The 12,352-nt window shown below is 52.8% G+C and overlaps 1 protein-coding gene across 1 annotated transcript; it reads right to left on the bottom strand.

The window, feature by feature from the left end:
- Positions 1–3,201: 3,201 nt before the first annotated feature.
- LOC136507381 (uncharacterized) lies at positions 3,202–4,776 on the bottom strand. Its single transcript, XM_066502125.1, has 4 exons — positions 4,591–4,776; positions 4,489–4,502; positions 3,877–4,434; positions 3,202–3,793 (listed from the first exon to the last, which is right to left on the bottom strand). Exons 1-4 carry the CDS (start codon positions 4,774–4,776, stop codon positions 3,202–3,204), a joined length of 1,350 nt encoding a protein of 449 aa, XP_066358222.1.
- Between the last annotated feature and the right edge of the window lie 7,576 nt (positions 4,777–12,352).

Raw genomic sequence — 12,352 nt, 5'->3', positions numbered from 1 at the left:
GTCCTGTTCCTTGATTGCCTCATTCGAGGAGAGCTTCCTATAGATAGGACCAAAGCCCGATGGCTTGCGCGATGAGCCAAAACTTATGTCCTTAGCAATGGCGAGTTGTACAGGCGAAGCCCATCTGGTGTCCTCCAACGATGCATCACCACCGAGGTAGGCCAAGCCCTACTTTGGGACTTGCATGCGGGGGGCCTGCGGGCACCATGCAGCACCCCAGACGCTCATTGGAAACACTTTCCACCAAGGGTTCTACTGGCCTACGGCGGTTGCTGATGCCACCAAGCTGGTACACTCCTACGAGGGATGCCAGTACTATACATGGCAGACGCACCTCCCGGCCCAAGCCCTCCAAACCATCCCCATTACATGGCCATTCGCCATGTGGGGGCTGGACATGGTTGGGCCTCTACAGAAGGCCCTTGAGGGCTATACCTATTTGCTAGTAGCGATTGATAAGTTCTCCAAGTGGATCGAGGCTCATCCAATCACTCGAATCAAATCTGAGCAAGCGGTGCTGTTCTTCACTGATATCATCCACAGGTTTGGTGTTCCAAACACCATCATCACTGATAATGGGACACAATTCACCAGCCACAAGTTCTTGACATTCTACGATGACTACCACATCCGTGTAGCCTAGTCGACCATAGGACACCCTAGGACAAATGGCCAAGTAGAACGTGCCAACGACATGATCCTACAAGGCCTCAAGCCAAGAATATACAACCGGTTGAAGAAATTCGGCAAGAAATGGCTTGCCAAACTCCCGTCGGTCATCTAGAGCCTAAGGAACACTCTGAGCTGAGCCACGGGGTTCACACCATTCTTCCTGGTCTATGGAGCTAAGGCCATAGGACGCCCTTGACCAACTGGAGGAAGCCCGAGATGTTGCGCTGCTACACTCAGCCAAGTACCAGCAAGCCCTACAACGCTATCAAGCCCGGCGCATTCGAAGCCGAGACCTGAAGGTGGGTGACCTGGTGCTGAGACTGAGGCAGAGCAATAAGGGCCACCACAAGCTGACCCTACCATGGGAGGGACCATACATCATCGTGCAAGTGCTAAAGCCCGGGACCTACAAGCTAGCCAATGAGACGGGCGAAATCCTCACCAACGCTTGGAACATAGAATAGCTACGTCGCTTCTACCCTTAAATTTCCAAGCATTATATACATTGTTTCTCGAAATACAATAAAGAAGTATTCTTTAGTTATTCTAATTTTTCGAGAAACCCCCCAAGCCCATCAATGGGGGATCAGCGTTACGATAACGCTACATGAGAGACTCGGCTCTGCCTCTACAGAGGTGCCCACCGCGGGGCTCAAACAAGACTCAGCTTTGCCTCTATAGAACCGAGCCTCCCTTGGGGGCTAGAAGGGGGAACCCCCCTAAGTCTTAGGCACCATTTTTTAATCATTTTTTGAAAAAAAAAATTCTACGCCAAACTCTCTCACGTACTCTGGCAAATCAATTGTAAAAAACCTAAGGACCGAAAGTCTGTCTCAGGGCCAAAAGGCCGACCGAGCCATGAGACAGCCTACGCCTCTAGGCTACGGCAACTCCCTCACCACCTTTTGCCCGAGGGGCAGCTTAGGCTCTGAGGAAGATTTTTGCAAGTGATATGTTCAAAGACAAGATAGAGGACAGAGGCTCAGAAATACAATAAAAAACAATTAAAAAGCATATACACATAAGTACTTCAAAAAGGCCTCGACGACCACAAGCGTTATGGTAAATAATGTAAGTCCAAATCTATTTACATGACCCCTTTGGCCTAGGTCAAAGCTTAGGGTCGCCAGCGTCGATGGTCGGCATAGGAGGAACCACCTCCTCTTCGAATAGCTTGGCCAGCGCCATGCTAGGGGCCTTAGCTGCCTCCACCAGCTTCATGACCTCCTCCTTGGCCTTCTCATCATCCTCAACCATGACATAACCATCGCTGATGGCCTCAAGGTCGATACCGGCGTAGAGACGATGGCTAGGGCACGCTTGACGCCCATATGCAGCGCCCCCCGGAGCCGCTCATGGACTCGGTCGCTCAACGTGATCAGGCGGCTCCCGAGGGAGCCGCCTGACTCAACCCCCTGACCTCTAGGGCCTCACAGGCAGTATGGGCGGCACTCCGTAGCATGTTGTGCTCTCGGATCTCGTCCTCGAGCACTGCCTGCACTGTGACGGAGGCCTTGGCTGCCCGGGTGACCTCCTTCTCCAACCCTGCACCAAGACAAGCGGGACGGGGATAAGCACAAAAGAAAACAAGCCGAACAGGGGTGCAAGCCTATGAGACTCACCCTCAGCTTTCTCCCTCCAGTTTTGGACCTCGACCCGAGAGGCCTCGGTCGCCCTGGAAGCCTCCCTCTCCAACCCTGCATCGCATCGGGGAGTTAGGGGTCAAACACAAGGAAAACAAATAAAACAAGGGGCGCAGCTCAATGGGACTCACCCTCGGCCTTTTCCTTCCAGGCTAAGGCCTCGACCTAGGAAGCCTTGGCCACCTTGAGGGCCTCCACTAGGGCACCTTTCATTAGCAGGTGTGCGCCCTGCTCCGCCCCTAGCTGCCCGGCGATGGCCTTGGCAGAGGCCTCCACTTGTTCGGCCCGGGACCTGAAGGTGTCCCGCTCGCTGGCCACCCAGGTCAACTCCTCCTCTAGCTCCTTGATTCGCGCCGCCAAAGGGGCAGCCTGCTCCTGAGCCATGGTCGCCTCGGCCTTCATATCAGCACAACGAAGGTGGAGGTCCTCCACCTCCGCGCTCCACACCGACAGAAGCTCGTTGGCATTGGCGAGCAAGTCCTTCTGCTGCCGGAGCTGGTCCTAGACATCCCTCTCCCACCGGAGGAACAACGACTTCCCGAGGGCCAGGCCTCAAGCTCCTGGATAGGCAGAACAGACGTCAAGCACTACAAGAAGACTCGGGAAAAGACGACACAGCACAAGAAAAGAAGGCATGTACCTAGGCAACGCCGGGCAGGTCATCAGCCATGATGGATAGCGCTGTCCACAGCGACTACTCTGCCAGACATTGTAATTGCTCAAAGGAGTTCCAGTGCCCCCCCTCAGCCGCATCCTCGAGGGCAAACAGAGGCTCCCCCTCAGGGTCGTCCTGGCTCCACCACAAGACACGTGGGCTATCCCACCCGTGGGGCTTGGGCTATACCCGAACAAGGGCTAAGCTCCCCTCACCAGAGGTCAGAGCTGGCTACTCTGCAGTGCTAGCTGCCTCGACGTCCGCCACCTCCTTCCCCCGGGAAGTGTCATCGGAGGAGATTGAATGAACCTCCACCTCCCGGGTGCTCCCTTGCAATGGCGGTGGGTCTTGGACCAGGGGTGGTACTGAGGCTTGCCCCACCTCCATCTCCACATCCTGGGCTGCAGGCTTCGCCGCACCCACGCCGGCCTCTGTCGCCTCAGCCTTGGTGGTCCCAAGGGCTCTGACCTCCGCCACCTCGGCTTTGGAAGGCATGGAAGCCCCAGCCTCTGCCGCTTCGGCCTTAGAGGTCCTAGGGGCCTCAGCCTCACCCACGGTGGCCTCAGTGACTAAGGGCGTCTCGGCTTCACCTGGCTCAAGGGCCTCGGCCTCACAGGGTGTAGGCGCCTCCTCCCCCGCTTGCTTCATGGTAACCTCAGTAACCTCTCCTTGGGTGACTGGCTCCTTTAGGTCGGCCCTGGCTGACGCCACGCCACGCTGTATGGCGGCTTGCGCCTCCACCACCCATTGGGTGGTGGAGCTGGTGCTCACCTTGAGCGCCTTATGTAGCGCCAAGGCAGGTGCTTCTGCCTGATGCTTCTGGCTGAAGGCAAAACACTTACTCGGTCAGCATACGACCAAAGAACAAGTGGAAGATGCTGCAAACTCCACTGACAAAACACTTACCTCGAATGGGGACACAATAGCTTCCGCACTACGTCCCTCATCCTCTGCAACAGCGGTGGCAGTGGCGGTGGCACGGCCCCCGTGTTCGCTGGTGCCGGCCAGCCCGCGCCGGACTCTGATGCCCCCTCGACCCTCTGTGGAGGCTGTGGGGTCACCCCCATAGTCACCCGTTCCACCTCTGCCATCGAGCCCAATGGGTTGATGGCATGCTTCCCCAACACCCGTGTCTCGAGTGTGTTGGCCTCGGCCCCAGGGTGAGCGATTGCCAGCCCTGAGGCATCCTCTCCTCCTCCTCCTAGAGACGCCAGGCCACTCACCGATGCCCCGAGCGCCATCCCCCTAACGTTAGGGAGATGGTCCAGGGGACCCCACCCCACCTCGCTCTCATCATCATCGCTTGAAGAATCCATCAATGATGGTGATGGAGACGGCTCCACCAGGAGACCGTCGTGCCTCTGCTGTCGGCGACATTTCTCCAGCTCATCGTGCTTGAGGCCCTTCCTCTTGCACCTTTCCTCCTTGGTGTCCTTCCACTTCTTGTATGCCTTGGCATGCGCCCTGTTCACCGCCCACCACTCTGCGTCCTTGAGAATGGGCAGCTAGGAGGCTCACACATCCCTCATCCCCTGCAGGAACGACAAACACAAATAAGGGAACAGATCAAAAATGTAAGGAGCAAGGAGGCCTCGGGGGCCGCAGCGGCGTGTGACTCACCAGAGAGATGTACCCCCACGATGGGCACATTGGGAATGGGGTAAGACCACTGCTCCTCAACCGCCCCTCCACCGTCTCTCTCACCCGATGTAGAATCTCCTCATCAGAGAGGGTGACGGCAGACAACCAGACGCCATCAATCGGCTCATCCGGTGTCATCTCGGACAGGCGCTGCCGCCGAGCCATCAGCGGTAGCACCCTCCGATGGTGGAAGGCCACCACGACCATAGCCACCGTAAGGCCATGGCTACGTAGCCTCTCCAGCGCCTCCAGGAGCAGCCACAGCTTGGGCTAATTAGCCATCAGGACGCCATACCTCCACTTCTCTGGCTAGCTCTCCATGACCCGCCCGATATAGGGGGGAAGCCCACTATCATCGTTGTGGAGGTAGAACCAGCTGTTGTACTAGCGGCGGTTGGACGATGTGAGCTGGGCCAGGATGTAGAAGGGCTGCCTATCTTGGTGCACTTGGAGAGTGCAGCCATCGGCCCTCAACGCCTTCCGCGTGCCCGTTGACTTGGTGCTGAGCCCTGCTCGAAAGAAGTGGAGCCACAACTCCCAGTGGGGGGCAATGCCCAAGTACCCCTCGCAGACGACGACGAAGATGGCCGCCTACGCAATGGAGTTGGGGTTGAAGTTGTGGAGCTCCACACCATAGTAATGCGGGAGCGCCCGCATGAACTGATCCGCCAGCAAGCTGAGACCACGCTCATGGAAGTCCACGAAGCTCACGATGTAGCCATCGTGTGGCCTCGGCTCTGGCTCGCCCCCCGAAGCAATCCACTCCGGTCTATTGGGGTCGGTAACTGGGTGGAGGAGGCCATCGTCGATGAGCGACTGCAGCATTGCTGCGGACACATCGGACAGACCCCTAAGGATCCGCCTAGACAACAATAGCACCACCAGCTATGGGTGTGGTGGAGAATGCGGCTGTGGTGGTAAGGCGTGCTCTCGCTATCCCTCTCTCTCCCTCTCTCCTATCCTCCCACTTCTCCCTTCTTCTCCCCGACGCTCTCTGTTCTTAGCAACCGCTCGAGGGCAGAAAGGGCGAACACAGGCAGGCAAGGTAAGGAGGGGCGGGGCGGGGCGAGGCTCGTCACATATTTATGAGGGAAGGGGGCAAAATGGATGGGCGATGAAATCGGGGAAGTTTCCCTCAGATCTAGCGTAGTTAATCCAGATCCAACTAAACCGCCCACACATCCACTTCTTCCTTATTAACCACGCGCACACAGTAATGTCCCATCCGCGGATGTCACGTCGCATCCGACCACAGCAATGGTAGGTGTCATTCTGTCTCCCAGAGGAACCACCTCAAAAGGCGCACCCGCTGTTGTCAGTCGATGGGAGGAGAATATCCCCCACCTGATTCCTTTCAGACTAAGGAACTAGGCACCAAGCCCATTACGGTCCAGGGGTTCGAAGGCTGGCCCCCGAGGGTCTCGACAGCTGCCCCAGGACAAACAAAGTCAAGGATGACTATGGGCGAGCCCGTACATGGCTGAGGCCCAAGCAAGCAATTGTTTAGGATGCCCTAAGTCGTGTCCGAGACCGGCAGGGAGGTCCCTAAATGGGATCCCACCGTAGGGAGGCACCGAGCCCTCAAGGCCAATCGAATGGCCCTAGGACCCACTAGAGAAGCCCTCTAGTACCTTTGGAGTGCGTCTCTGGACCACCAGCCGACCCCTATTGAATGGGGCACGGGCCTCCACTTGGACTTACCCAATAATAGCTCACTGGAGATGTCACTGCTCATGCCCACCGAGGGTAGCCTGGCATACTCTACCCCTCCTTCCGAATGAAAAGGATCCGCGAGGGCCGCACAAAAAAGATAGGGAAACTCCTGATCACCCTCTTGCTCTGAGTAGAGGCTTAGGGGCACTTCCTGCAACCAAGCTGAGACCTAGCGACCCAAACTCGCACTCGGGGGCTCAGCAAACAACCCCTCCTTCCAAACGAAAAGGATGTGCAAGGGCCACACAAAAAAGACAGGGAAACTCCTAATCAGCCTCTGGCTCCGTGCAGAGGCTCGAGGCACTTCCTTCAACCAAGCTGAGACCCAGCGACCCAAACTCGCACTCGGGGGCTCGGCAAACAACCCCTCCTTCCAAACGAAAAGGATGCGCGAGGGCCGCACAAAAAAGATAGGGAAACTCCTGATCGCCCTCTTACTCCACGCAGAGGCTCGGAGGCTCTTCCTACAAACAAGCCAAGGCCCAGCAACCCAAACTCGCACTCGGGGGCTCGATAAACGCGATAAAAGGCACCGAGCCTGTTACGGTCCAGGGGTTCAAAGGCTAGCCCCCGAAGGTCTCAATAGCCGCCCTAGGACAAACAGAGTCAAGGATGACTATAGGCGAGCCCATACATGGCCGAGGCCCAAGCAAGCGATTGCTTGGGATGCCCTAAGTCATGTCCGAGACCGGTAGGGAGGTCTCTGAATGGGATCCCACCATAGGGAGGCACCGAGCCCCTGGGGCCAATCGAACGGCCTTGGGACCCACTAGAGAAGCCCTCTAGAACTTGTGGAGTGCGTCTCTAGACTGCTAGCTGACCCCTATTGAATGGGGCATGGGCCCCCACTTGGACTTACTCGATAATAGCTCACCGGAGGTGTCACTGCTCGCGCCCACCGAGGGTAGCCTGGCATACTCCACCCCTCCTTCTAAACAAAAAGGATGCACGAGGGCCGCACAAAAAAGATAGGAAAACTCCTAATCGCCCTCTTGCTCTGAGCAGAGGCTCGGGGGCTCTTCCTACAACCAAGCCGAGGCCTAGCGACCCGAACTCGCACTCGTGGGCTCGGCAAACGCGATAAAAACCCCTCACTCAACATGAGAAAAGCCACTGGAGGAATAAATCCACACTTCTAGGGCCTCAGGGGCTACACCCAGCTGGTGTGCTCACACGCACCCACCAAGGCCTCGAGTACGAAATACCATCCCGCCAGGAGCTGCCGCGAGCCAAGTCTCAACAAAACCTCAGGAAGAGCGCTCACACTCTCCCTGAGGCTCGAGGGCTATTGTCGGGTACCATAAAAGGGGGTTCCCTAAGCAAGAGCCAAAAAAATCGCTTAGACCTTATAAAAATCAAAACTAAGAGACAACCACCGGCAAACCCCCACCTTATCCATGGCTTGGCTAGGTGGCCCGGCCCACCTCGAACAATATTTGGGCTCACCCAAAGCGGGCTCGGCCTAGAACAAAATTGCAAGGCCTCATACAAGGAACCAATTCTCTGCCTCGCTCGAGGCCCCAAACCGCAAGGCCTCGGACGAGGTACCGATTCTTCGACTCGCCCGAGGCCCCATGTAAGGCCTCGGACAAGGAACCGATTCTCCGCCTCGCTTGAGGCCCCAAACCGCAAGGCCTCGGACGAGGAACCAATTCTCCGCCTCGCTCGAGGCCCCAAACCGCAAGGCCTCGGACGAGGCACTAATTCTCTGCCTCGCTCGAGGCCAGCTCGGCAACAACCCCATCACCTCTGCCTTGACCGACTTCTCTGATAGGACGTCACGTCCAACTGACGCATTCAACCACTCCCGCGACATCAGCTGAACGATGGCTCGATACAGCAGAGTGGCCGATGAGACGTGAGTCACATCGATGCCATGCCATCTGGGACAGGATGGGGCAGGGGGGTTACCGGCTGCTGTGCTCGGCACTATGCCCACAACTGACGCCCATGTTGCACTATGCTGCCTAACCCCTGCTCCAAGGACAGCGCGGCGTGGAGAGTCATGTCTGGGTCCCTGTAGCCTCGGAATCGACATACAAAGACCAGCTGCTCCCTCCGAGCCTTGGCTATCCACTTTGGGGTCTCGGTAGCCTTGGGACTCGCACCCGCTGAGCCCCCCACAATGGTTCAGCCTCTGCACTGACTAGGCCTCAGCTCTCTATGTTGTCAACATATAGCGATCGGCACGTCGTCCACAGTATGCGCCATGCCCTGCACCAAGCCATCACAGGACCTCCGACACCGCACAGGATTGGGCGTGACCGGCACGTTGCTCCAGTGCACCGAGGACAAGACTGCTCCATCGACCATGCCGCCACAGTTACAAGCTATAGGGCTCGGACATGCTGCCTCTACTCACAAAACACCACATAGCAAATCCATGTACCGCCTCGTGCCTCCCTTCGACTATAAAAGGGAGTGACCGGGGCCGCTTCTAGGACAGACACACACGGAGACTCAGGGAGGCTCATGGACACACACACGTGCGCAAGCAATGCGCAACGCTTTGTAACACACACTCTTCCTCACTGCAAGAGATCAACATCTCAAGCAACTCATGCCACTATGTAGAGACCTGGGACTAGCTCCCTCTCTCACCTAGCTTGTAAACCCCTACTACAAGCACCTCGGTGCAAGGAATGCAAGATCGCTCTCTTAGACTAGACGTAGGGAACTTATTGCCTGAACCAGTATAAACCTTGTGTCTCTTTGCATCACCATCCAGGATTAGCGCATGCAGTACATTTTCACTAGCCGGTCCAAAACACCGACACCGGTCAACCTCCACTACAACTCTAGTATAAGTTAGTTATTGATTCTTGCCTAGTTCAAGTATGGCTGCATCGATCCAATCGACCCCCACTACATGAACTAGATCAAGGTCAAGTTATCGGCTCTACCTTAGAATGGCAGTCTTTGGTAGATTCATTAAGTTACTGATATTGCTTATTGCTTTCATTATTCATCTAAATTATAGCAATATCACTCTGTCCAATTGGGATTGATCTAGATTGGCCCTATATCCTGTTTAGCCCATCATTTGTTAATCTAAAACTGATCTAATATGTACATTAAACGATGAGTTACATTTTATCGGTTGTTTTACATCAATCTTGATCGTGCATAGCGAGCGGTTAAAGCATGTTGTGTCTTGAGTAGATTTATTGGCTTGCGAAAACTGTTCCATGACCCGTTATCACGGCCTGTGTGATTCTGCCTCACACCCCACTGTTAGCACTATGAAGTGGGAATCGTTATTCGGTAGATCTATTCCTGATAAGGCATGACATTAACTGTGAGCTATGCCTGAATCGGCCGTTTTAGCCGATATCGAGTGCTTTCACAAGCAGTTCGCATCACGAGACCGTTGAAGTAAAGATAGGTTGAAAGATGTGTTAGCCCCATGATCTTATTATGCATTATGACCTGCATGATTCTACATCATGCCCCACTGGTCATAGCGATAGATGAGATCAAACATGTTCATTAGATTTATCTTTATTAAATGGTTAAATGGTGTTGAATTGTTTCTTTATATAAAAAGGGGTTCGGTTGCTTGTAATCATTGGCTTAGCATAAACCAATCATTGTTGACATCTTATTGCCATTGATTAATATCTGCTCAAATAACAACATTTATCTTGAATAATAACCGATTCTTCTTATACAATTTGATGAGCATTAACCAATTTATTCTCATGAATGTGCTGGAATCGAATGTTTAGTCGATCTCCTTTCATATCGGCTCTCAGAGCCGCACATTCGGGACTATCTGGCAACACCAGCAAGTTCCGCCCTTAATTACTAATAAGCTTTCTCTCCTTGTCAATTACAGGGTCAAATTAACTGGCACATCTCGGGAGGAGTGCGCAGGATCGATCATCCCTATGCTGAAGCTAGGTGGATCTACAACTCCAACGAGCAGACCCTTCAGGCTTGCTGCGTGTGTGCTCGGCATGGGACAAAAATTCTGTGTCGACACATGTTTCTGGCATGCCCGGTGGGACCCCACAATCGTCATGGCGGTTCACAACAACAACAACATCCTTAGCTGCATTATGAAGATCAACCTGATGGGGAGAAGGGTATCATCAGCAAAGCTACAGAAGAGTTTTAGAACAAATGTTTGTTGTCCTACACCAAAACACGTGACAACATAATTGTTCAGAAATTTTCACTACCAAGAGTTTTATTACATGGGTAGACAGATAAAACTGAAGATGAAGACAGGTGTTTCTTTAAGGAAGTTGTAGACAAATCTGTTCGTGATGCCATATCAAGCCATAACGAAGCTTCTATGGACATATTCCACAACGCCATGAGAGAGGCGATTCATGGATTTCTAGTTGGTCAAGGTAGACCGACTTATTACAACATTCTAGATTTGTCAACCCAAGAGACTAATCAAGTCAGTACCAGCCATCAAGAAGCAGCACCAACTAGTAATGGTGGTGTCCAAACAATTCAGCGTTCATCTGAACCGGCTCAAGGAACTACTACGAATTAGATACAATACAATCATGGACCGTCAATACAGCATGTGCAACAGCCGGCGGGGCAAAGTCAGAACCAGGTGATCAATTTTGGCACATCAGGCCACATACCATCGTCGGCTCAAAAAAATAACACCATTAATTCAAAGGATCCGTAGAGATATAGATCCTTATGTCTACAATCAGAGACCTCAAGCAGCAAGCCAGCAAAGGGCCCAGCAGATTGAGATTCCACAAGGGTATCACTATGGCATGGATTATAACACCCTTCACATGATGCCAAATCTAGGATACCATGGCACATGGGATTTCAATCCACAGATGGGTCAGTAGGTACAAAGAAATCCAAATCCACAAGCTAATGAATTACTACTGAGGGTGACCGAGATGATGATGAATCAGTTCGGTCTGAAGCCAAAATGGCTAACCTTTTTGTACAAATGCCCATATCCAGAATGGTATGATTTGGTCGCTCTTCCCATAAATTATAGGCTCCCAGAGTTTGCTAAGTTTACTGGCCAAGACAATACAAGCACGATAGAACATGTTAGTCTATATCTTACATAATTGGGCGAAGCATCAGTTGAGGATGCCCATCGAGTTCATTTCTTCTCCTTGTCCTTATCAGGGCCAGCCTTCACTTGGTTTTCATCATTGCCAGTCAATTCCATTGCTAATTGGACTGACTTGGAGAAGAAATTTTATACATATTTTTACACTGGGACTGGAGAAAAGAAGATTATCGATCTAACAACTATAAGACAGAAGACTAATGAATTGGGCACTAAATTTCTTCAGAGGTTCCGAGAAACTAGGAACCTGTGCTTCTCCTTAAACTTGGCCGATGATCAACTAGTTGCTTTATCTATTCAAGGAATGCTGCCGGTGTGGAAAGAAAAGCTGCTAGGACAAGAATTTGACAACTTGGGTCAATTGGCTCAACGAGTAGCAACGCTCAATAACCAATTCCAGAGTATGCGCAGAGATACCTGATTCCAGAAGAGTACCACAGTAGCCGAAGCTTATGATCCATACTCAGTCGATGACGGCTATAAAGACGAAGAAGAAGAGGTTGCGGCGGCTGAGTGGAATTGGGGCAAAAAGACAGTGATGGTACCAAATCCTTGGGGAAGAGGAGTTGAGGAGAGCTATGACTTTGATGTCACCAAATCAGACAAGCTCTTCAATTTCTTACTTGAGAAAGGGCAGATCAAGTTGCCCGATATTGATTGCTACATTCTAGACAATCATGTTTGGTAGGCAACTTCAAACCTTTATTCTAGCAATGTCTAAAGAAAGGACAATTCCAATATAATTCGGCTTGTTTCCTTTCATACCTCTCTTCTTTCAGTTGATGCTGGTACGCTTGATCCTTTAACCAACGCTAATAATCCTTTTCTTTCTGCCGCTGCCACTTATTCAACAAAATTCGAGATGTAATCCGCGGCTTTGTCATCTCTGCTTTTGATGTCTCTCCCTGCTCATATCAGCTCTTTTGCTCAGCACGATGTCTCCTAATATCTTTGTACTCA

Source organism: Miscanthus floridulus, chromosome 15 (genome assembly GCF_019320115.1).
Source record: "Miscanthus floridulus cultivar M001 chromosome 15, ASM1932011v1, whole genome shotgun sequence".
NCBI classification, from domain to species: Eukaryota; Viridiplantae; Streptophyta; class Magnoliopsida; order Poales; family Poaceae; genus Miscanthus; species Miscanthus floridulus.
This window is presented reverse-complemented; position numbering and strand designations above follow the sequence as displayed.

Bases quoted from the DNA above. Each gene is read 5' to 3' on its own strand.
- LOC136507381 (XM_066502125.1), bottom strand. From the start codon at position 4,776: ATGGCTCGGCGGCAGCGCCTGTCCGAGATGACACCGGATGAGCCGATT. The intron at 3,794-3,876 runs GTAAGTGTTTTG...TTTTGCCTTCAG, and splicing joins CTATTGTGTCCCCATTCGAG to CCAGAAGCATCAGGCAGAAG.